We start from the raw sequence: 23,627 nt of genomic DNA, 5'->3' as shown, positions 1-23,627 counted from the left end.
ACAAAATTATGATAAATAGGGTAGCCAGGAAAGACCCGTTTCCCCTAGCTGAGGGATCAATTGCCAGAGGACATACGCTTAAGGTGATTGTTACAAGGATTAGATGGGGAAAAAGTTTTTCACCCAGAGGATGATGGGTGTCTGGAATTCACTGCCTAAATTGGTGGTTGAGGCTGAAACACAACTAATTTAAAAAGGTACCTGGATATGCACCTGAAGTGCTGTAATCTGTAAGGCTCTGGACCAGGTGCTAGAATGTGGGATTAAAAATGAGTGGCTAGTTTCTTTTTTCTTTTTATGGCCAGAGCAGACACGATGGGCTGAATGGCCTCTTTCTAAGCCATAACTTTTCTATAGTTCTATAAAAGATCTTGCTGCACTATTCAAAGATCAGGGAGTTCTCCTAATTGCCTGGTCAACAGTTATCCCTCAATCAACTTCACCAAAAGTAGATTAGCTTGGTATTTTCGCTCAAAGCTGTTTGTGCACAGATGCAGGGGACTGCCTTACAAAGAGGTAGAGGTTATGTTGCAGTTGTATAGATATACAGTTCTGACCACTGCACCTCAGGAAGGGTATGTTAGCCTTGCAGATGGTGCAGCACAAATTTACCAGAATGATATGGGGACTAAAAGGGTTGAATTATGACAGTAGATTCATAGATCAGGCTTATATTCCCCTGACTGATGCATAAGATAATGTCAACTGAAAATGTCAAAATTGAGTTGATAGATTGTTGTTAGGTAAGGGCATTCAAAGTGACAGAACCAAGGTGAGTTAATGGAGTTAAAATACAGCTCAGCCATGATCCAAGTGAATGCACAACAGGCTCAAGGGACTGAACGGCCCTATAAATTGGTTGCCATCTTTGTCTATTTACACCAGTGACTGCACTACAGCCTACAGATGTTAGTGGAAACAACATCTAGCCCCATTACCGTTGCCCACATCCACAAAAAGATAATGCAGCAACAGGACAGGAAAATAATGCCTAAAGAAAGCAACAAGAGAGACATGCCCAGACAGGTGTTAACCAGTAAAATAAAAGGAAAATAATGTGGATGCTGGAAATCGGAAATAAAAACAGAAAATACTGTAAAAACTCAGCAGATCTGGCAGCATCTGTGGAAAGAGAAACAGAATTAACATTGAGTCTGTATGACTCTTCTTCAGAACTAAAGAGAGGTAGAAATTTGATGGATTTTATACTGTTTTAGAGGGCATGGAGCAGGTGGAGCAAAATAGAAGGTCAGGAATAGGTGGGAGCTCAGGAGTGCTTTGACAATGATGTCAAAGCAAAACATAACAAGTGACAGATGGCCCTGATGCAGGGGTGGTGGTGTGTGGGTGGGGGGTGGGGGGGGGGTGGCGGTTAAGAAAAAAACTGGATGAGGAAAAGGGGTCCAGATGGAGGAGAAAGTTCATGGTCTGCAGTTGTTGAACTCAATATTCAGTCCAGAAAGCTGTAAAGTGCCTAGTTGGAAGATGAGGTGCTGTTTCTCCAGTTTGCGTTGGGCTTCACTACAACACTGCAGCAGGCCAAGGGCAGACATGTGGGCATGAGAGCAAGATGGTGAGTTGAAATGACAAGCGACAGGAAGATCTGGGTCATGCTTGCTTACTGAGCAAAGGTGGTCTGCAAAGCTATGTAGAGGAGACCGCATTGGTAAAGGGGCAGGTGTTGCACCTTCTGCAATTGCATGGGAAGGTAATGTGGGAGGGGAATGAGGTGTTGGGGGTGAAGGAGGAGTGGGCCAGGCTCTCCCAGAGGGAGCAGATGTCATGGAGGGACCAGTCCCTATGGAATGGCAGTGGCATCATGCTGGAGTTGGCATAAATGGCAGAGGATGATCCTTTGAATGCGGAGACTGGTAGGGTGAAAAGTGAGGACAAAGGGGACCCTATCATGGTTCTAGAAGGGAGGTGAAGGGGTCAGGGCAGAGGTGAGGAAGATGGATTGGACACTGCTGAGGGCCCCCATCAAGCATGGTGGGGGAGACTCTCAGTTCAGGAAAAAGGAAAACATGTCAGAAGTGCCAATTTGGAAGGTAGCATCATCAGAACAACTGCAACAGAGGCAGAGGAACTGGGAGAACTGGCTAGAGTCGTTACAGGAAGTAGGGTGCGAGGGGCTGTAGTCGAGGTAGCTGTGGGAGTCAGTGGGCTTGTAATGAATATTGGAAGACAGCCTATCACCAGAAATGGAGACAGAGGGGTCAAGGGAAGTGTCAGAGATGGACTGTGTGAAGGAGAGAGGGGGATGGAAATGGGAAGTAAAATAGATAAATTTTTCCAGGTCCAGACAGGAGCATGAAGTGGCACTGATACATCATCATCAGTGTACCGAAAAGAGTGTTGTGGGAGGGGGCCTAAGTAGGACTAGAACAAGGAATGTTCCACATACCTCACAAAAAGACCAGCATAACTGGGGCCAACATGGGTACCCATAGCCACAGCTTTTATTTGGAGGAAGTGAGACAAGTTAAAGGAAAAATTGTTCAGTGAGAGAATAAGTTCAGCCAAATGGAGGAGAGTGGCGATAGATGGGGATTATTTGGGCCTCTGTTCAAGGAAGAAATGGAGAACCCACAGACCATCCTGATGGGGATGGAGGCGTAGAGGGACTGGACTCCATGGTGAAGAGGTGATTGGGGCCAGGAAACTTGGAATTGTTGATATGATGTAGGGCATCAGAAGAATCAAGAATGTAGTTGGCAAGAGACTGGACAAGGGGAGAGAGAATGTAGTCAAGATGGGAAGAAATGAATTCCATGGGACAGGAATAGGCTGACACGATGGGTCTACCGGGACAGTCCTGTTTGTGGATTTTGAGGAGACCGAAGCAGGCTGTGCAGGATTGGAAAACTATGAGGTTGGAAGCTGGAGGGAAGATCTCCAGGGGAGGTGAGCTCAAAACTGACTTGAAACGTTAACTCTGTTTCTCTCTCCAGAGATGCTGCCAGATGCTCCCAGCTCTTCAGTGAGAACATCCTCCATTGTGTTGTGTGACATCACCACCATGCTAAATATATATTCAGAACAGATCAGATCTAGTAGCTCAAAACTGGGCATCTGAGGTGCAGTGGGCCATAAGCAGCAGCATAATTGTATTCAACCACCATTTGTAACCTCTTGTCTGAGTTTTTCCAGCATTTTCTATTTTTATTTCAGGTGCTATCCAGGCTTGGTAGTTTTCCTTAGAATAGGAGAGGTTGAGCAAACAGTTAATCAAGATCTATAAACGAGGACCCTAGATAGCTCTTTCCTCCCTGTTCTATTTTCCGTAAGTAGGAAGGTCAATAACGAGCGCAAGTAATTGGTAGAGGGATAAGGGGGGATTTGAGGAGAAATATTTTCACCCAGAGGGTGAAGGAGGTCTGGAACACTCTGTCTGAAAGTGTTAGAGCATTTAACAAATACTTGGGAATGCACTCAAAGTGTCATAACCTACAAGGCTATGGACCAAGAGCTGCAAAATAGGATTAGGTCAGATAGCTCTATACTTTGTCAGCACAGATATGATGGGTCAAATGGCCTCCCACAGTGTCATAAATTATACTCTAGGCTGGCAAATTAAAAGTCCATGTCCCTCACTAAGAGGAGCTTGGTAGCGCTGCTACTGCCAAGCCAGCCAAGACCCAAAAGGTGTAACTGCCAGACAGGGCCTGCGGCAGGTGGTGAGGGAACCAAAGGGGAAACCAAGTAGATCTGGTCCTCAATCAATCTACCTGTCACAGATGCCTCTGTCCATGACAGTATAGGTAGGAGTGATCTGTAGCTCGGAAATGTAGATAGCACAGTCCTTGTGAAGACCAAGTCCCATCTTCATAGTGAGCACACCCTCCATCATTTTGTGTGACATCACCACCATGCTAAATATGATATATTCAGAACAGATCTAGTTGCTCAAAACTGGGCATCTGAGGTGCTGTGGGCTATAAGCAGCAGCATAATTGTATTCAACCACAATCTGTAACCTCTTGGCCTAGCATATCCTTCACTTAACCATTACCATCAACCCTCGGTCAATGAAGAGTGCAGGAGAGCATGCAGGAGCAACACCAGGCATACCAAAATATGAGGTGTCAACCTGACTACAGTCCTGAAGCTTCAACGTGGACTACTTGCATTCCAAATAGCAGAAGCAGCATGCAACAGAGCTAGGAGGTCCCACAGTCAAAGATTCAGATCTAAGCTCTGCATTCCTATCATATCCAGTTATGAATGGTGGTGGACAATTAAACAACTAAAAGGAAGCGGAGATCCACAAATATCCCCATCTTCAATGATGGGGCACTCCAGTAGAGTACAAAAGACAAGGCTGAAGCATTTGCAACCATCTTCAGCAAGAAGTGTCAAGTGGATGATCTATCTTGGTCTTCTCAAGAAACGACTGATGGCACTGGATACTGAAAATGTTACAGACACTGGCAACATCCCGGCAATACTACTGAAGACTTGTGCTCCATAACTAGCTGCACCCGTAGTCAAGCTGTTCCAGTACAGCTACAACACTGGCATCTACCCGACAGTGCGTAAAATTTCCCAAGTATGTCCTGTCCATAAAACAAAGGACAAATCCAATCTGGCCAATTACCAACATCAGCCTCTTATCGATCATCAGCAAAGTGATGGAAGACGTCGTCAATAGTGATATTAAGCAGCACTTACATAGTAATAACCTGCTCACTGAAGCTCAGCTTGGGTTCCACCAGGACCATCCAGCTCCTGAATTCCAGAGATGAAGTGAGTGAATGCCCTTGACATCAAGAAATCCTAGCAAAATGGGAATCTGGAGGAAAGCTCTCCCCTGGTTGGAGTCATATCTAGCACAAAGGAAGATGGTTGTGCTGGTTGGAGGCCAATCATCTCAGCCGCAAGACATTGCTGCAGAGGTTCCCCAGGGTAGTGTCATAGGCTCAACCATCTTCAACTGCTTCAATGACCTTCCCTACATCATAAGGTTAGAAGTGGGGATGTTTGCTGATGATTGCACAATGTTCAGCATCATTCGCAAATTCTCAGATACTAAAGCAGTCCGTGTTTACACGCAGCATAACCTGGACAATACTCAGGCTTGGACTGACAAATGGGAAGTGAAATCACGCCACACAAGTGCCAGGCAATGACCATCTCCAAGAGAGAATCTAGTCATCTCCGCTTGATATTCAATAGCTTTACCATCACTGAATCCCCCACTATCAACATCCTGTGGGGGGTTACCATTGACCAGAAAGTGAGTTGGACCAGCCACATACGAGCAGGTCAGAGGCAGGGAATTCCGGGTCGAGTAACTCACCTCCCAACTCCCCAAAGCATTCCATCATCTACAAGGCAGAAATCGGGAGTGTGATGGAATACTCGCCACTTGCCTAGATGAGTGCAGCTCCACCAGCACTCAAGAAGCTCGACACTATCCAGGACAAAGCAGTCCATGTGATTGGCATCCCATCCAGCACCTTAAAGATTCACTCCCTCCACCACCACACACAGGGGCAGCAGTGTGTACCATCTACAAGATGCATTGCAGAAACACACCAAGCCTCCTTAAACAGCACCCTCTAACCCTGCAGCCCCAATCACCTGAAAGGACAAGAACAGAAGCATGGGAACATCACCATCTACAAGTTCCTCTCCAATCCGCAAACGAACATGACTTAGAGCTATATCGCTGATCCTTCACTGTCTATGGATCAAAATCCTAGGGTCCTATTCCTAACAGCACTGTGGGTGTACCTACATCACGTGGACTGTAGCAGTTCAAGGCAGTGGCTTACCACCACCTTCTCAAGAGCAATTAAGGATGAGCAACAAATGCTGATCTTGCCAGCGACACTCATATTCAATCAAAGATTTTTTAAAAATTTATGATTCTATGCGTCTTCAAAACCCTGCTCACAATTCACTTTTTGGGTATGTATGTACAATAAATAGAAATGAAATATGACACAGCAATATTATTTTCAGATCTAAACAAAATACTTAAGGACCCAGTTCACCACTGTAAACTTTGAAGTTTACACTGGAACATTTCCTCAGAAGTAAATGTTTCACAATTACACGAAACACCTGGACAAAACATGTACTATGGAAATAATACACGGCACCAATTTTAGATGAATTGAAAGTTCTGATTATAAAGCACTGCATTATATGTACAAGAAAGGCCATTCTGTTATGTCACAAGATAGTAATGACATCAGGTTATCGCCAAATTCCTTAAACTAAGTTTACACCTCTACAGATACACAATGGGCAAATTCCCACAACCTACAAACATTAAGCAGCACGCCCAAGGGAATAAATTATACCATGTAGTTTATTTCTACATAATTTCAGATCCAGGACAGGTAAATAAGGTGGTTGAGAAGGCACATGGGATACTTTATTAGTCAAGACAAGGGCAGGCAGGCTATGTTAGAACTGAACCAAGCACTAGTTAGGCCACAGCTAGAATATTGTGATCACCACAGAACAGGAGGGATGCAATTGCACTAGAGATAGTACAGAGGAGATTGACAAGGATGTTGCCAGGACTGGAAAATTTTAGAGCAGAGGGGGTCGAGGGAAGAGTTAATTGAAATCTATAAAATTATGAGGGATAGACGACTAGCAAAAACCCTTTTCTCAGGATCACTAACCCCAGAACCCTTTAGGTGTCCGATCGCAGTTGACCCAGCCTTGGGAAGGTTTCACACATTTTAGGTCATAGGCCTCCTTACTGAATACCCTGCAGAAGAGATTGTGGGTGGAAGTTGGGTCAAGACAGGATCAGGTTTGACTGCTGACACACACCAGCACCAAAAGATAACCAGTAGAAGTAGAACTGCAGCCCTGGCATGAGTCAGGTTCTTAAACAGAGCAAAAAAATATTGGGGGCACAGGGAGGACAAATATTTGTAACCCAGGGGTCAAGTTTATCCAGTATTAATTTCAAGAGTAGCAGGACAACCATCATGCGCAACATTTTGTTGACTGAACAGGTTGGCTGCATCTTCAAATCTTAAAAAAACGATTCTTTCACCAAATTTAAAATTTTATAACTGAATCCTTGTGCTTGAATTAAAAGCCCACATTCTATTTATTTCTGTTCAATAAAATAACTTATAAAACAATTTAACCCAACACCCAGCCAACTTTTAGACCATTAAGTTCTGTAATCTAATTCAACATTTGTGGATTCAGTTATTTTCTGGCACTGTCCTTGGTGTTGATCACAAAAATATATTGCTCTGTTATTAATCAATAAATGTCAATAACTATCCATAACTTAATTTTAAACTGTTTTCATCCCAGTATTAAAGAAACTGAATTTGACGGGGGGGGGGGGAAGGCAACTTCAAGTGGCATGTGAAAATGACTTTATTTCTCAAATATCCAAAATTCTGGCTGTCAGAATAGTAGGAATAGGTTGCAATTTCAAATTAAACATATAGCACATTGATTATAGCATCATTTTGATTACAGTAAGATTTTATTTTTTAAAGGTCATTATTTCTTAAAAATTAAGCCCCCATCGCAAAAATATTAGACCTCCCAATTCCTCTCCTCAACCCACCCCCCCACCCCACACCCCACTTTGCAAAGTGAACAGGCCAAGGGAGCGGAAAGGAAAAAGTTGAGGACAATCTGAAATAATTACACCAGGCAACCTGGAGGATGAGGGCAGTGGGGATTAAAGTTTGAGAGGCCGGCTAGGCCCGAGCAGGAAGAGGCAGACACTACGCGGAGGGAGGGAGAGACGATTGAGGGGAGGGGAGGGGGGGGTGCCTGGCCCTTTAAGCGGCCCCGATGTTCCCGCAGTGTGAAGCGGAGCCGGGGGATGAGGCGAGCCCGGGAAACAATCGGTATGAAAGTGGAAAGACTCGAGTGAGGAGGAGAATCCAAGCAGGCCTGGTCTGGACTTTCCTCCCTCCCTCCGCCCGATCCGCCACACAGGGGAAAAAAATTCCTCTCAAGACATCGGGCCATTTCCCATTAAAATAAACGGCACAAACGCCCGTCCGCCTCCTCCCCCCCACCACCGCACACACTCACTCACTCACTTACACTCACTGCCGCTTACCTCGGCTCGCCCCTGCTTCTGCCTCGCCGCGCCGCTCCTCTCCCCGAGCCAAGATGGCGCTTGCTTTGGAGAGGCAGAGGTTGCGATGTCTGACAGAGGGAGCGGGGCGGCCGGTTTCGCAGCCGCTCTGCCTGAGTCCCTCCGAGCGCCGCCGCCGCCGACCGCCATTGCGGCTCTACCCCCGGCCCCCCCAGGCCAGAGCAGCCGAGCGCCGACCAGTTTCCACTTCAGCACCCGGCCCGGAACAGAGACCCCACACCGCCCCTGGGCCCACCACAGTGTGCCACTGTGAGGAATATCAAGCCCCTCTTTCTTAGACGTCATTCATTTCGAACGAACTCGTCCGAGAAAGGGGTGAATTCGAAGGAAAAGAAAGATAGGTCATCGATCGAGTCGACCATCTACTCTCATGCCTCGATTGACGGAAAATGCCGAAGTGTGTGTGACGCCACGCGGCTGGCTCGAGCATCAGCCAATCAGGCGTCTGCTTTTTGTTCCTCGTGCGGCTCCGGGAAAGGAGGGGCGGGATGCCAAGGACGGCAGGAGGGCGGGGAAGACTCATCTCGCGATATTTCCTGTCCAACGGTTGCTGAATTTCGAAAAAAAGACTCAATCGGCTCCTGTCAATCACTGCGGCGGTGGGGTGCGGAGCCTTATGGGCCCATAGGCTGCAGGCGCGAGCATTAGGTACACGTGCTGTGGCGGGCATTTGGTGTAGGCACGGCTGGGGAAGCGATGGATTTGGTGTGGCTGCGAGAGCTCCTTTCTAAGCAGGTCAAAATCACCTTGGTGTGTGGGACTTACTCGGGATGTCTTCGGCATGTGGATGCTGCCACGAAGGCCATCGTGTTGGATCAAGGTGGTGATAATCTGTGGGAGGGAGAGATTTGGACAGAAGGGGAGGGTGTTTGCAGGGGAATGGGAGAGAAACGAGGTGCTTTAACATTGTTTTTCTCCACATCGCCAGTTAGCTAGTTAGTTGTTTTGGTAACACATTAGCCTCTTAAGTTAAAAGGTTGGTGGGTTTAGATCCCACGCTATGGCTTGAGCCCAAAAATCAAGGCTGATACTTCATTGCAGTACTGAGGGAGTGCTGTGCTATTGGAGGTGCCGTCTTTTGGATGCGATGTTAAATTGAGAGATAGAAGACCTGATGGCACTTCTTTGAAGAAGACCCCAGTGTCCTGGCCAGTAATTTTCCCTCAATCAAGATCATTAAAACAAATTAACCATTGTCACATTGCTGTTTGTGGGAACTTATGTGCAATTTGGCTGCTCCATTTCCTACATTATGGTGGTTGTTATGATCTCTGTAGAGACCAATAACAAGAAAGAACCAAACTTCCCAAAAAATGGACAAGACTTCACTTTTTAAAAACTTTTACTGTGCCAATCAAACCAAAATCAGTCTAAATTGAACAGGAATTAACAGGCAAATTGTATTCAGTACAAACTAGAAATGATACTTTTAAATAGCTGATACAACAAAAATGGATCTTAGATTTCTCAGGTCATACACTCAGCATATATGGCATCAATCTCAGCCCCAAAGTCTTCCAGTTTCTCCTCTTCTAGGATTTAGCCAGATCTTGAGTCGACAACAACACAACCTGAGCTCCACTAGTATGATCTTCACTAAAATGTCTTATGTCTGCAGAATCTCCTCAACTCTGCTTTTGAGAGTCTTGGTGGTGTGGTTCCACAAACATTATCTTCAAGTAATAGAAGCAGCTGCAGCAGCTGTGCTTTTGCCTATTCCCAGCTCCTGGATCCAGCCTGCATCATCTTCAGTCTCCTGCGCTGCACCACTGGGTGAACTAAGCTCAGGGGTCTCTGTGTCTTTTATAAGGTTTTGATAGTTGCAGTTTCCCAGAAACCTGAAGGTTCCTTTTCTGTTTCTGTTTTAGTTTTCCTGGAAATCTGAAGGTTCAGTTTGCTTTTAGGTAGAGTCTGACCCAAGAAAAAAATACACATTTTGAAACCATGGATTCCCTTTCAGTGACGTCACTTCAAAAGTACCTTATTGCCTCTAAAGTGCTTTGGGACAGCTTGAGGGCATGAATGGTGCTATAAAGATGCAAATATTTTTCTTTTTAGTCTAATCTTGCTCTCTGTGCCTTTTAGTATTCCTGTTTCTCAAGAGACTGATTCCCTTTTCAAAACAATTTATGAACTCCTCTTTCCTAATTTGTGACAGCATTTTTTTAAATTGGTAAGTTCTGCAGACTGGTCAATCGGGTAGTTATTTTAGAAATTGCTTTGGGTATTTTTTGTGTTTTTTGTTGTGTTTTTTTTCTACCTCTCCAGCTTAATTTGCTGCTGTTTTATTTTTGAGTCAGTCAACAAAACCTGTAATATCAAAAATGTGATGAATAGAGCACAGAGGTGACAAATGGTTAGTGTGCTTTGGAAAGAGGGCTTGTCATTGTTCTCAAACTATTTAACAAGCTATCAATCAGATCACAAAAATTCAACTTGAGATACTCTGCCATCAAAGCCATTTTTGGCAATACTACATGGAAACCACATCAGCTAAAAAGGGCATGCAAGAACAAATAAAAAGGGGGATAGGTGGGATATTTTTGACAAGAATATATTTTGGAACTTGTGACACTTATCAGCTAGCAAATGTGGAGGAGCAAAGATATCTAGGGACCCATGTACCAAAATCACTTAATCTAGTGGAAAAATACAAAAAAAGGCTAATAAAATGTTGACCTTCACCTCAAGAGGGCTGGAATACAAAGGGATGGAAGTTATGCTGCAGTGTACGAAACTGTGATTAGACCCCCATCTGGAGTCCTGCATTCAGTTCTGGGCACTCCAACTCAGGAAGGATGTATTGGCTCTAAAGGGTTAAATTTAAAGACAAGTTGCACAAACTAGGCTTGATAATAAAGCCTAATTCCCAGGTGATCTAATTGAGGTTTTTAAGATTATTTAAAGGATTTGATGAGGTAAACAGCAAAACTTGCTATGGGTGGGAGAATCAAGATAAAGAGGCATAAACCTTAACATTTAGAGCTAGACTGTTCAGGGTTATCAGGAAGCATGTCTGAACATGTATTGAAATTCACCTCAAAATTTGATAAAATGAAAATTTCAAAATTGAGTTGTTTGATTTTTGTTAGACATTAGTATTAAGAGTTAGAAAAACAAGGAGCGTAAATGGAGTTAAAATTTAGACCAGCCATGATCTAATTGAATGGCAGATCAGGCTCAAGGATCAAAATGGCCTACTCCTATTCTTCTGTTCCGAACTGGTCAGTTTCTAATATTATTTATCATTTTTTCTGCAGTTGAAGACTTGGAAAATAACCGGAAGTTGCCTGGTATCAAAATGTTTTTTGGGTATGAGATCAAGAATTGTAAGCATTTTTACTAATATTGCCCCTTTCTCTGAAATGCATTTTTACTATTTTTAATTAACAGTATTTTGTAAAATATTGTAGTAATCCAAATTGCCATCTTCCTAGAATAGAGGTGAATTATTTTCCTTAAAGGGTACAGACAGAATTGAGAAGATAAGGGCATTTGTTGCACTTGATACTCTTGGCAATCAATCTGCGAGCAACCTAGCCAGATTGTTTGGCCCTTTTGGTTGTGGAATGACAAGAGAAAGCAGGTTGCAAATAGATGAATTCATAAATGCATAAAAATACAGTAACTTGTCCTGTCCCTTTTTCGAAAGTCTCTAGATGCTAGAGGTTAGTGAAAGCTCCACAAGCAATCTGGCATAATAATTCCTGCAAAATCAAATAGGGACAGCATCCGATTGGCCAAAAAGCACCTCCCTTGCCAGGTCCTGTTTTCTCAAATTTTAAATGGCCAGTGTTTCAATGGAGAACAAAGAAAATGCTACAAAGACACTCTGAAGCATGGCAGCATTGACTTTAATGGCTGGAAGGAACTTGCTACCAAGTGTCCAAAGTGGCAACAACTTGTCCCTCAATCTGCGTCATGCTTTGAGTCCAAATGCCTTAATGATGAGGGAGAGTGGTAGGAGAGAAGGAAGCAAATCCTGCACTCCGGATCCCACTACCTTGTAGGATGTCCTGCTCCACATGCCCAAAGATCTGCGGGTCAAGAATCGGTCTATTCAGTCACGTGAAGAGCCGTGGCAGAAACTTTGACCCTGAAAAGACGTCATCCTTGAATCGAGGGACAGCTGACGACGACTAATCATTCAACTGATCCTTCGTACGTTGGGTTCCTGATTTTAGAAGCGCTAATAGGAGAACACTAAGAAATGGGAAGGGATAAGAGGAACAAATTTGGAGGCTAGGTTACCGAATCACTTGCGTATCTACCAGCTTTTATACAGGAACCACAGTGGACCAAGGCTTACATTTTTTAGCGAGCAGTGGACCACTAGACAAACACCACAGAAATTGCATCTTCAAAATTCTTGTAGCCAACAAATGGGGAAGGCAGAAGACCATAAACAGAGGTTGGGTTTCTGTGCACAACTTCTGCACACTGAACTCTGCATAGAGCAACAGAGCCTTGATGTGGGAAGACTAAGAGTTAAAGAGCAGTTTGAGAAACAACTCCACCTACTTTCCAAAATAAACAGAAAATACTGGAAAAACTCAGCAGATCTGGCAGCATCTGTGGAGAGAGAAACAGAGTTAACTTTGAATCTGTGTGACTGTTCCTCAGAGCTAAAGAGAAGTAGAAACGTGATGGAGTTTATACTGTTTAAGAGGGGGTGGAGATGGTGGAACAAAATAGAAGGCACCTACTTTCCAATTGATTTCTCAAATTTTCATTGCAGACTCATGATCAGGAATGGCAGCAACATTGTGTCTTCAAAGCCAGTACTGTAGTCACTGTTAATCTAAACCTGAGCTCTCAATAAGATAAAAGCAAAAAACTGCGGATGCTGGATATCCAAAACAGAAACAAAAATACCTGGAAAAACTCAGGAGGTCTGACAGCATCTGCAGAGAGGAGCACAGCCAATGCTTCGAGTCCAAATGACCCTCCAACAGAACTAAGGAAAAATAGAAAAGAGGTGAAATATAAGCTGGTTTAAGGAGGGGTGGGACAAGTAGAGTTGGATAGAGGGCCAGTGATAGGTGGAGATAACCAAAAGATGTCATAGACAAAAGGACAGAGGTGTTGAAGCTGGGGGATATTATCTAAGGAATGTGATAATAAAGGTACAGATAGCCCTAGTGGGGGTGGGGTGGGGGGAAGGGTTCGAAATAGGCTAAAAGGCAGAGATAAAACAATGGATGGAAATACATTTAAAAATAATGGAAATAGATGGGAAAATAAAAATTTATATAAATTATTGGAAAAAAAGGGGATCGGAAAGGGGGTGGGGATGGAGGAGAGAGTTCATGATCTCAATTAATAAGCTTATTTACACTAACGTTTGTTCGATGGTACTCCCATTGAATCCAGAGGATGCGGCATGGCATTGCTGGTGAAATTTCTCTGACGTCCTTAGGTCGATGATAATCCACGTCTCGCTGTCGATCAGGGTGCAATGACAACTGCTCTGAGCACTAGGATTTTTGTTGACTTGCAGGGATCTTTGTGTCAAACACTCACTGCTGTAGTTTGTAGAAGGCTGAACTGATGAAGCTGATCTAGTGTTGGATCTGCTTGCCATGGGAAGTGCTGAACATATTCTAGTGTCTCTCCTTGAACATACTTGGGTGATGGAGTATTTGGTTGATGAGATTTTTGTTTTGACAGCATTCAAGAACAGGCCAAATGATTGGTAGACCAGATATGACACTAATGCAGGGCACAGTACAGTAATTCCTCACTTAAAGTTGTAGTTTCATTCCTGAAAATGCAATTTAAGTGCAACAACTTTAAACAAATCAGATTTTCCCATTAAAACCAATGTAAAACAGTAGTTAGGTTCTGTGGGACCTTTCTCATTAGAATTAAACATTATATGCTGTAAATTGCAATACTTTACATTGCTAAATTCTTTTATTAGTAAGTAAAATAACTTACAAATTAAAATAACTTTAAAACATTAAAATATGCTAACTCTTCCTACTTGCCTCTCACTCGCTGTCAATCCTCACCAACTCTTCTTGATTCTTGATGCCACTCATTCTGCTCCCTGACCCTCCTAGTCACTCCAGACCTTTCCTCTCACCAGACCTCCTACTCCCTACCTCTAATGCTTGCTTCTTCCCTTTTCCAAAACCTCACTGAGTGAGGGCTCTAGAAATGAGCAGCAAGAGGCAGGAAGAGAAACTTCGACTTGGAGGAGGTAAACCGCCAGCTGAAGAGGCAGTAAGAGGAAGGGCTGGCAGTGATCAGGAGGATTAGGGAGCCGGAGGTTTCGGTGAGCAGGAGTAGCAGCATCCAGGAGAGGCAGTGACCTACAGGGTCAGTGAGCAGGATCGGTCGGGACTGGGAGGGTTGGGGAGTAGAAGCAGCAGCAACTGCGGTGGGGGGGGTCATTGAGTGGGAGAGGCCACTAGCTGGAGTGTCCGCAGGAGACAAGGTCAGGGAGCAGCAGAGGCTGCTCTGAAATGGTGCTGATCAGACCCATTGCAAAACAATTTTAAAATGTAAGTCCCTATACTGGGGAGAACCTCAGCCACACTTGATGTTTCTTTTACCCTACATCCACAAACAAATATGGGCCCCATTAACTGACTGACTGTTCAAGTGGAACAACTTAAAAATGGGGTAACTTTAAATGGGGCAACGCAAGTCTTGACAGCTTCAGAGCAGTAATATTGTGTGTGATCTGGTAACAATGTCAGTGAAATCACAACCTTCATCCCACCCCCCTTCTCACCGCTGATAAAACAACAGAAAAAAAATTGATCCTGCGTGATATCCACACATGCTAGACTGTTCAACAATTTGAAAACTAAGAGAAGTTTTAATTAATTGCAGAAAAAATTATTACAAGTGTAAATTTCACTTTTCTATTCCTCTCTCTGGGAGGTATTGACCCCTTGCTGTGGTTCCATTGCGGTTATGTCAGAGATCTGCAGTTCCCTCAACAGTGTGATTGTTGTTCACATGATACTCTTGGATAAAGTTTTTTGGCAGTCTTTTTGACTGTGGAGAACCTCAGCCACACTTGATGTTTCTTTCACCCTACATCCACAAATGGGTGCCTGATATCTAACTAGGAGCAAGCGCCAGGCAGCTTTTTTAAGACTGAGACCAGTTGCACCCACTACTGCTATGCTAGCTGAGATTAGCTAACTCGATACAGAGGTTTAGAATCTGAGATCTTCCTAGTATGTATGGCTTAGTTACTCATTGGAAAAGCCTACCGCACGATCAAGGAGTTAAGATCCTAATTTATTTTATTTGTATTGAGTTGACAACTGCATGCATGTAACGTTAAATAGATTCCATTTCTTATTCATGAATGTCCTGTTTCTGTCAGTGGAGATCCTTGATGTCTTGCCCACCAGCTTGCCCAATGGATCAACGAATAAGACAACAAATGTCAGCAAGTAGGTAACAGGTTGCTCATGCACAACTTTTCTCATTTTAACTGTAGCTACCTGGAAATGTACCATCGCTGTTCTATTGTGTTGACTGAATTTGATATATCAATATGGAGAAACTATTTCCACTGGTGAGGTAATCAAGAGCAAGATGACATTATCTTAAAATTTGAGAAAATTAAGAAGCAAAATCTGGAAACACTTTTCACGCAAAGGGTATTGGAAATCTGGATCCCTCTCTGCCAAAATGTTGTGAATACGGAGACAATTGGAGCTTTCAAACTGAATTATATGGATATTTGTTGCTGAGGGTATCAAGGGATATAGATCAAAGGCTGCAACGTTGAGTTGAGGTACAAATCAGCCAGTATCTAATTGAATCATTGAGCAGGCTTGAGGAGCTGAATGGCCCCCTCCTATTCCTATGTACCTAAATCAAGGGAATTACACCCAAGCCAGTTGTTCACAGACTGGGGTCCAGAGAGACATACCAGGGTCCAAATGCAGGGCCAGACTTATAGGTCGGCAAAGATGCTGTGGTGAAGAGTAAATTAATGAGAGGCAGCTAGAAGTGTGCTCTGCTCCCTCCCACAACCCCCACCCCAGTGCTCCTGCCCTCCCCTGCTCCTGTAATGCCCTCCCTCAGATTACTTTTGCAGATGCCCTTCCTTGGCTATTTTGGCAGGTGCCATTCTCTGGGCTCCTGCTCTCCACTACCCCTCCTCGTGCTTTCCAAGGAGTATGTGGAATTATCAGAAGCCTATAGAGAATACAAAGGAAGGACCTTTCAGTGGCAGGAATGAGAGTGTCCCTTGGTGAAAACCGGCGCGGGGAGTGAGTGAATAAAGAGCGTTGGAGAGAGACAGAGGCCCCAAACAGCGATTCAAACCAACACTGAAAAAACAGTGATGTCACAGCAGAGCAGGTAGGTGATTGGCTGGTGAGTATTTCAGCTTTTAGCTTTGTTTTGGATTTAAATTAGCAGCTGAGTAACTATTGCTTATTGATTATTATTAAATTAGTAACTTAAGGATAGGGGCAAATTAAATAAATAATGGCGGTAAAACAATAAAAAAGAGTGAGAGTGGAGCGCCTGTCCAAAGAGTGGGCATTTACCTGCGAGGGAGCGCAGGGATGTATAAAAAGCAGAGCGGAGTTTACCTGTGAGGGAGCCATTTCTCATCCAGACACTCAGCGCACTGGAATTTGAAAGGAATGACAATGGAGAGAGCTGATTGGTAAGTAGTGGGTAAGTTTTTTTTTTCCCCCCACTTTAAAGCAACATTACAGAAGGCAAGAGTCTCAGCATTTTTAAAGAAAAACTAAATAGTTTTCTACTTGTCTTAAATTTAAGGAAATAGTCTTTTAATTAAAAACAAACAAAAAGTATGGCAAGGGAGCTCAGTCCCATGAGCTGTACAGCCTGCAGCATGTGGATGAGCACATGCAGGAAGTGCCACCGGCTTGACCAGCTTGAGCAACGGGTTTCGGAACTTGAGCTTCAGCTAGAGACACAGCGGAGCACCTGCTAGGCTGAGGGTTACATGAATAGCACGTTTTTAGATTTGGTCACTCCGCAGCTTAAGGAAGTGCAGTTAGAGAGGGAATGGGTGACCACCAGTCAGAAGAAGGGAGGCAGGCAGGTAGTCAGGAAAGCCCCAGAGTGCATCTCACTCAAGAACCGTTTTTCCGTGTTGGAAAATGGTGAGGGTGAAGGATCCTCCGGAGAGTGCAGCTAGAGCCAAGTTCACGGCACTGGGGGTGACTCAGCTGCACAAGGCGGGAGGAGTAAGAGTGCAAGAGCAATTGTGGTAGGAGACTCAATAGTGAGGCATGCAGACAGGCATTTCTGCAGCTGTAGATGTGACTCCAGGATGGTGTGTTGTCTCCCTGGCGCCAAGGTCAAGGATGTCACAACGGCTGCAGGGCATTCTGAAGCGGGAGGGTGAACAGTCAGAAGTTGTGATTCACATTGGTACCAACAACATAGGTAGAAAGAGGGATGAGGTCCTGCAACAAAAATTTAGGGAGCTAGGTAGCAGATTAAAACGGGGGACTCGAAGATGGTAAACCCTGGATTATTCCCTATGCCGCCTGCTAGTGGCGGATAGAGAGGATGAATGCTTGGCTGAAGAGATGAGGAAAGTCTTAAGCTTCCTGGATCACTGGGTCTGTTTCTGGTAAAGGTGGGGCCTATACAAGTCCGACGGGTTACACCTGAACTGGAATGGGGCCAACATCCTTGTGGAGAGGTTTGCTTGTGCTGTTGTGGGGACAGGGGGTGGGTGTGTTAGAATGGAGGTACAGTAGGGGGTGATGCACAGCCAAATATAGAGGAAAAACTAAGTCAGTCTGGAAGGCAGGGCAAATAAAGACCTGTTAAGGCACATGGGAATAATGCAAGGTTGGATTGCATCTATTTTAATGTAAGGAGGCTTACAAGTAAGGCAGATGAATTGAGGGTGTTGATTTACACGTGGGAATATGATATTGTTGATATCACAGACACATTGTAGAGGGAAGGGTAGGACTGGCAGCTCAATATTTCAAGGTATAGAATCTTCAGGTGTGATTGGGGGGGGGTGGTGGTGGGGGGGGGGGGGGGGGGGGGGGGGGGGGGTGCATATAAAAATGGAGGTGGAATTGCACTATTGTTCAAGGAATCAATTACTGCAGTAAAGAGAGACGGTATCTTAGAAGGTGCCTCAAATGAGGCCATGTGGGTAGAACATAAAATCAGAAAAGGGGGCATCACTTTGCTGGGAGTGTACTGTAGGCCTCCAAACAGTCAGGAGGACATAGAGGAGCAGAAAAGTAAGCAAATCTCAGTGGATTTTTTTTTTATTCGCTCACAGGATTTGGCATCCCTGGCTAGGCCAGCATTTATTGCCCATCCCTAATTGCCTTTGTTCAGAGGGCTTTTTAAGAGTCAACCACATTATTGTGGATCTGGAGTCACACATAGGCCAGACCAGGTAAGGACAGCAGATTTCCTTCCCTAAAGGACATTAATGAATCGGCAATAGTTTCATGGTCATCATTAGGTATTTTAACTCCAGGTCTTTATTGAATTCAAATTCCACCTTCTGCCATGGTGGGATTTGAACGATAGCCCCCAGAGCATTATCTTGGGTCTCTGGATTACTAGTCAAGTGACAATACCACTACGCCACTGCCTTAACTGGGATAGTTTTAGCGCGAAAAGCTTAGAGGGGGTGGAATTCTTAAAGTGCATCCAGGAGAGCTTTTTAGGCCAGCACATAGAAAGTCCTACAAGAGAAGGGGCGGTACTAGACCTAATTTTAGGGAATGAAGCCCGGCAAGTGGTAGAAGTGTCAGTGAGGGAACATTTCGGGGACATTGACCATAACTCTAAAATTTAAGGTAGTTATGAAAAAGGACAAGGAAGGACGGGAAATAAAGGTCCTGAATTGGGGGAAGGCCGATTTCAATATGATAAGCAGGATCTGGCCAAAGTGGACTGGGAGCAGCTACTTGTAGGAAAGCCTACATGAGACCAGTGGCAGTCATTCAAAAAGGAAATAGAGAGAGTTCAGGGCAACATGTTCCCATAAAGGTGAAGGGTAGGACCAACGAGTCCAGGGCACCCTGGATGTCAAGCAATATGGAGGATTGGATAAGGAGAATAAAGGAGGCTTATGGCAGATACAGAGGGCTGAAAACAGTGGAAGCCCTAGAGGAGTATAGAAAGTGTAGGGGGATACTTAAAAAAACAATTAGAGAGCGAAGAGGGTGCATGCAAAAACACTGGCGGGCAAGATCAAGGAAAATCCCAAGGCACTTTATAAATATATTTATAAATATATTAAGGACAAGAGGATAATGGGTAGGGCCCATTAGGGACCAAAGTGGCATCCCTGCGTGGAGCCGGAGGACATCGGTGAGATTTTAAATTATTACTTTTCACCTGTGTTCACCATGGAGAAGGACTGTGTAGGTATAGAAATCAAGGAGGGGAACTGTGATATACTTGAACAAATTAGCATTGAAAAGGAGGAGGTATTAGCGGTTTTAATGGGCTTAAAAGTGGATAAGTCCCCAGGCCCAGATGAGATGTTTCCCAGGCTGCAGTGAGAGGAAAGAGAGGAGATTGCAGGGGCTCTGACACTAATTTTCAAATCCTCTGTGGCCACAGGAGAGTTGCCAGAGAACTGGAGGACAGTGAATGTGGTACCATTATTCAGGAAGGGTAGTAGGGATAAACCAGGTAATTATAGGCCAGTGAGTCTAACATCAGTGGTAGGGAAACTATTGGAAAAACTCCTGAGAGACAAGATTAATCTCCACTTGTATAGGCAGGGATTAATCAGGGATAGTCAGCATGGCATTGTCAGGGGAAGATCACGTCAAACAAATTTGATTGAATTTTTTGAGGAGGTGACTAGTTGTGTAGATAATGGTAGCGCAGTTGATGTAATCTACATGGACTTCAGTAAGGCTTTTGACAACGATGGTAAGAGCCCATGGGATCCAGGGCAATTTGGCACATTGGATCCAAAATTGGCATGGTGCCAGGAGGCAGAGGGTGATGGTCGAAGGTTGTTTTTGCAATTGAAAGCCTGTGACAAGTGATGTACCACAGGGAGTGGTGCTGGGACCCTTGCTATTTGTAGTGTACATTAATGATTTAGACGTGAATATAGGAGGTATGATCAGTAAGTTCGCAGATGACATGAAAATTGGTGGTGTTGTAAATAGTGAGGAGGAGAGCTTTAGAATACAGGACAATGTAGATGGGCTGGTAAGATGGGCAGAGCAGTGGCAAATGGAATTTAATCCTGAGAAGTGTGAGGTGATGCATTTTGGGAGGACTAACACAGCCAGGGAATACACATTGAATGGTAGGACCCTAGGAAGTACAGAGGATCAGAGGGACCTTGGTGTACATGTCCATAGATCCTTGAAGGCAGCAGCACAAGGAAATAAGGTGCTTAAGAAGGCAAATGGGATATTTGCCTTTATTAGCCGAGGCATAGAATATAAGAGCAGGGAGGTTATGTTGGAGCTGTATAAAATGTTAGGCTACAGCTGAAGTACTGTGTGCAGCTCTGGTCACCACACTATAGGGAGGATGTGATGCATTGGAGAGGGTGCAGAGGAGATTCACCAGGATGAGCATTCTACGGGCCAAGTGCTGGAGCATTTCAGCTATGAAGAGAGACTGGATAGGCTAGGGTTGTTTTCCTTAGAGCAAAGAAGGCTGAGGGGGTGACCTGATGGAGGTATACAAAATTATGAGGGGCATAGATAGGAAGAAACTTTCCCCTTATCGGAGGTGTCAGTACCCAGGGGGCATAGATTTAAGGCAAGGGGCAGGAGGTTTAGAGGGGATTTGAGGAGAATTTTTTTCACCTAGATGGTTGTTGGAATCTGGAACACACTGCCTGAGGGGGTGGTAGAGGCAGGAACCCTCAACATTTAAGAAGTATTTAGATAAGCACTTGAAACGTCATAGCATACAGGGCTATGGGCCAAGTGCTGGAAAATGGGATTAGAATAGATAGGTGCTTGATGGCCGCACGGACACGACGGGCTGAAGGACCTGTTTCTATGCTGTATAACTCTATGACCTATTTCAATTAGCTGAGAGGTCAATAACCACAGGACAATGGTTTAATGTAATTGGAGGGTCATTGAGTAATTTCTTTTAGCCAAAGGGTGGTGGGCCTTTGGAGCATACTGTCTGAAAAGATAGTAGAAGCAAAACCCTCATCATATTTAGAAAAAAAACACTTGGATATGCACTTGAGGCCATAACCTACAAAGCTACAGAACAAGTGCTGGCATGTTGGATTAAACTGGATAGTGCTTTTTAAATTAGTGAGAACATGTTGGGCCAAATGGTCTCTGTTTTATGTGCTCTGCTGTCTCCTTTCTCTTGCTATCACTTCAGTTCCCTCTCTGCTTTTTTTTTCTGCCGAGGATACAGAGCTCTTCAGTGGGAAGTAGGCACACCCATCTCTCATATCTAAGTATATACCTGTTTTCTTAAAAATATTATCATGCTCTTTACATGCAGCATTCTGAGTACAATATTATAATTTAGATGGGGTGGGGAGGGCATCTGTGCGTTACTAATCCATTTGAAATGGACCTTTAATCAAAAAGTTTGAGAACCACTGACCTAAGCTAAAGAACAATGACCATATCCATCACCACAGTTTGAGAGCAAGTGGATTGAAGAGCACTCCAAAAACATGAAGGAGGCTTCATTAAATTTCCTTTAAGATTTATGCTAAGTACTGTTCTGGTTCAAGTGACTGGTAGCCTGTTCCCAGGAGATGCCATTGCAACTGTTAAACCATCCATTTGGTGGTTCATGGAATCTCCAACTCCATCTTTTCTCAGGAGACAATGGTTCGCACAAGACCTGTACACTGATCTAACTATTCCCCATTGGTGTCACAATAAGTGCTTGTCATAGAAGAAAAAGTTCAAAGCTAGTCTTTTTCCACAAGTTGGTTTATTCTTAAGATAGCTTTTCAGAGTAACAGACTTCCTAGTACCTTCCTCCCAGAGTGTTCCAGCTGTATCTGCTTACACTGATTTGATGGGAGAACCTATGCTCATCACCTGTTTAACTAGCAATTGTCTTTAACAATGTAATTGCTATGCAGTGTAATTACCGATATATGCTTGGCCGAAATAGCCAAGTGGTTATGGTATTGGGTTTATAACCCCAAGATCAGGAGTTCAAATCTCACAATGGCAAACTATGAAACAATGTAACTTCATCTGAAACAGATGGAAACAGGTTTACTCAAAAGAGTATCAGGAGTTCAAATCTCACAATAGCAAACTATGAAACAATGTAACTTCATCTGAAACAGATGGAAACGGGTTTGTACTCGAAAGAGTTACAAAAGGAGATGCCAAACCACGAAAATCACATCAAGAGATCAGGAGTTCAAATCTCACAATGGCAAACTATGAAACAATGTAATTTCATCTGAAACAGATGGAAATGTTTTGAGCACACGGTGTCTGCTGACACTCTCGAGGCCTTCCGTGCTCGGTGGGCACCGCGGGGACTGGGGTGTTTTGTTGACCCCTTTAATCACATTTTGATTTAAAGTTTGTAAGGTTCCTTTAAACTTTGTCCTTGGTTTTACAGCTGACCTGAATTAGGGGCTGAGCCTGATTTATCCCAATTTTGTTGATTTGGTTTTCATTTAAAAGATTATCAAGAGTTCAAATCTCACAATGGCAAAACTATGAAACAATGTCACTTCATCTGAATAGGAACAGATGGAAACGTGTTTGTACTCAAAAGAGTTACAGCTAAAATTGGGGCTTGGCCTAAATATCCAAGTGGTTATGGTACTGGGCTTGTAACCCCAAGATCAAGAGTTCAAATCTCACAATGGCAAACTATGAAACAATGTAACTTCATGTGGCAACTTTCCGCCTTCAGACCCTGCAGTGATACCTCTACGTCGAGCCTCCTCCTAGATGGTGTGCCCTGACGACGTATTTCTTCCGTCAGGTGCACGGCCTGAATTATGACATGCAGCTCCTGTTTATAGAACAGCTGGGCCTCGGTGGCTCCTTGCAGGCATTGCCCGTCTTTTACCAGGACCTGATCAAAGTCTGGAAAGTGGTCGCCTCGCGACGCAGCTCTCCCCCGTCAGGAATAGCGGCTATCGTCAGAGAGCCGCTGCTCAGGAAACTGCCCCTCCGTCCTTTTCAGTGGTTGGCGGAGAGGAGGGCTGTGGCCGCAGGGGTGACCAGGATCGGGGACGTGCTGGGTGGCGGAGGACTGGGCTGGATGCTCCTGCAGGAGTTGGCGTGACGCGCGTCTGTGAGTGTCCAGGTCGCAGCCGATGCCATCCAAGACCTGAGAACGGTCGTGCTCGGACCCGACATTATTTTGGGTCTTGAGGTGGCCCAGGTGCGCGGTGGTCTTCCGTCTGAACGTTCCCCTGTTCGGACGGAATTCCACATTGGCCCCAAGCCCCGAACCCTCCCTCGGGTGCTGGTGCCCCGCAATATGAGCCGCCTCGGGGACATACCCTCCGTGCCTTTTGGCACGGCAAAGAGGGGCTTTTTGTATGGACTGCTGCTGCACACCTTCCATTTTCTCGCCCTTG

General features: G+C 44.5%; 2 protein-coding genes across 4 annotated transcripts in view; one reads left to right on the top strand and one right to left on the bottom strand.

Moving 5' to 3' along the window:
- Positions 1-8,248, bottom strand: part of ino80 (INO80 complex ATPase subunit) — a 200,588-nt gene extending 192,340 nt beyond the window's left edge. For both annotated transcript variants that reach the window (XM_041214654.1, XM_041214655.1), the window contains exon 1: positions 8,066-8,248. The gene's annotated coding sequence lies outside the window, so the exon portion shown is untranslated. The remainder of the gene's footprint in view (positions 1-8,065) is intronic.
- A 444-nt stretch (positions 8,249-8,692) lies between these two features.
- Positions 8,693-23,627, top strand: part of exd1 (exonuclease 3'-5' domain containing 1) — a 70,989-nt gene continuing 56,054 nt past the window's right edge. Inside the window, exons 1-3 of one of the 2 annotated variants that reach the window (XM_041213956.1) lie at positions 8,693-8,924; positions 11,365-11,433; positions 15,453-15,522. In XM_041213956.1, coding sequence (XP_041069890.1) covers positions 8,801-8,924; positions 11,365-11,433; positions 15,453-15,522 — 263 coding nt within the window. In that variant the 5' untranslated portion in view covers positions 8,693-8,800. The remainder of the gene's footprint in view (positions 8,925-11,364; positions 11,434-15,452; positions 15,523-23,627) is intronic. The other variant, XM_041213957.1, reaches the window with a different exon arrangement.

Source organism: Carcharodon carcharias, chromosome 20 (genome assembly GCF_017639515.1).
Source record: "Carcharodon carcharias isolate sCarCar2 chromosome 20, sCarCar2.pri, whole genome shotgun sequence".
Taxonomy (NCBI): Eukaryota; Metazoa; Chordata; class Chondrichthyes; order Lamniformes; family Lamnidae; genus Carcharodon; species Carcharodon carcharias.
This window is presented reverse-complemented; position numbering and strand designations above follow the sequence as displayed.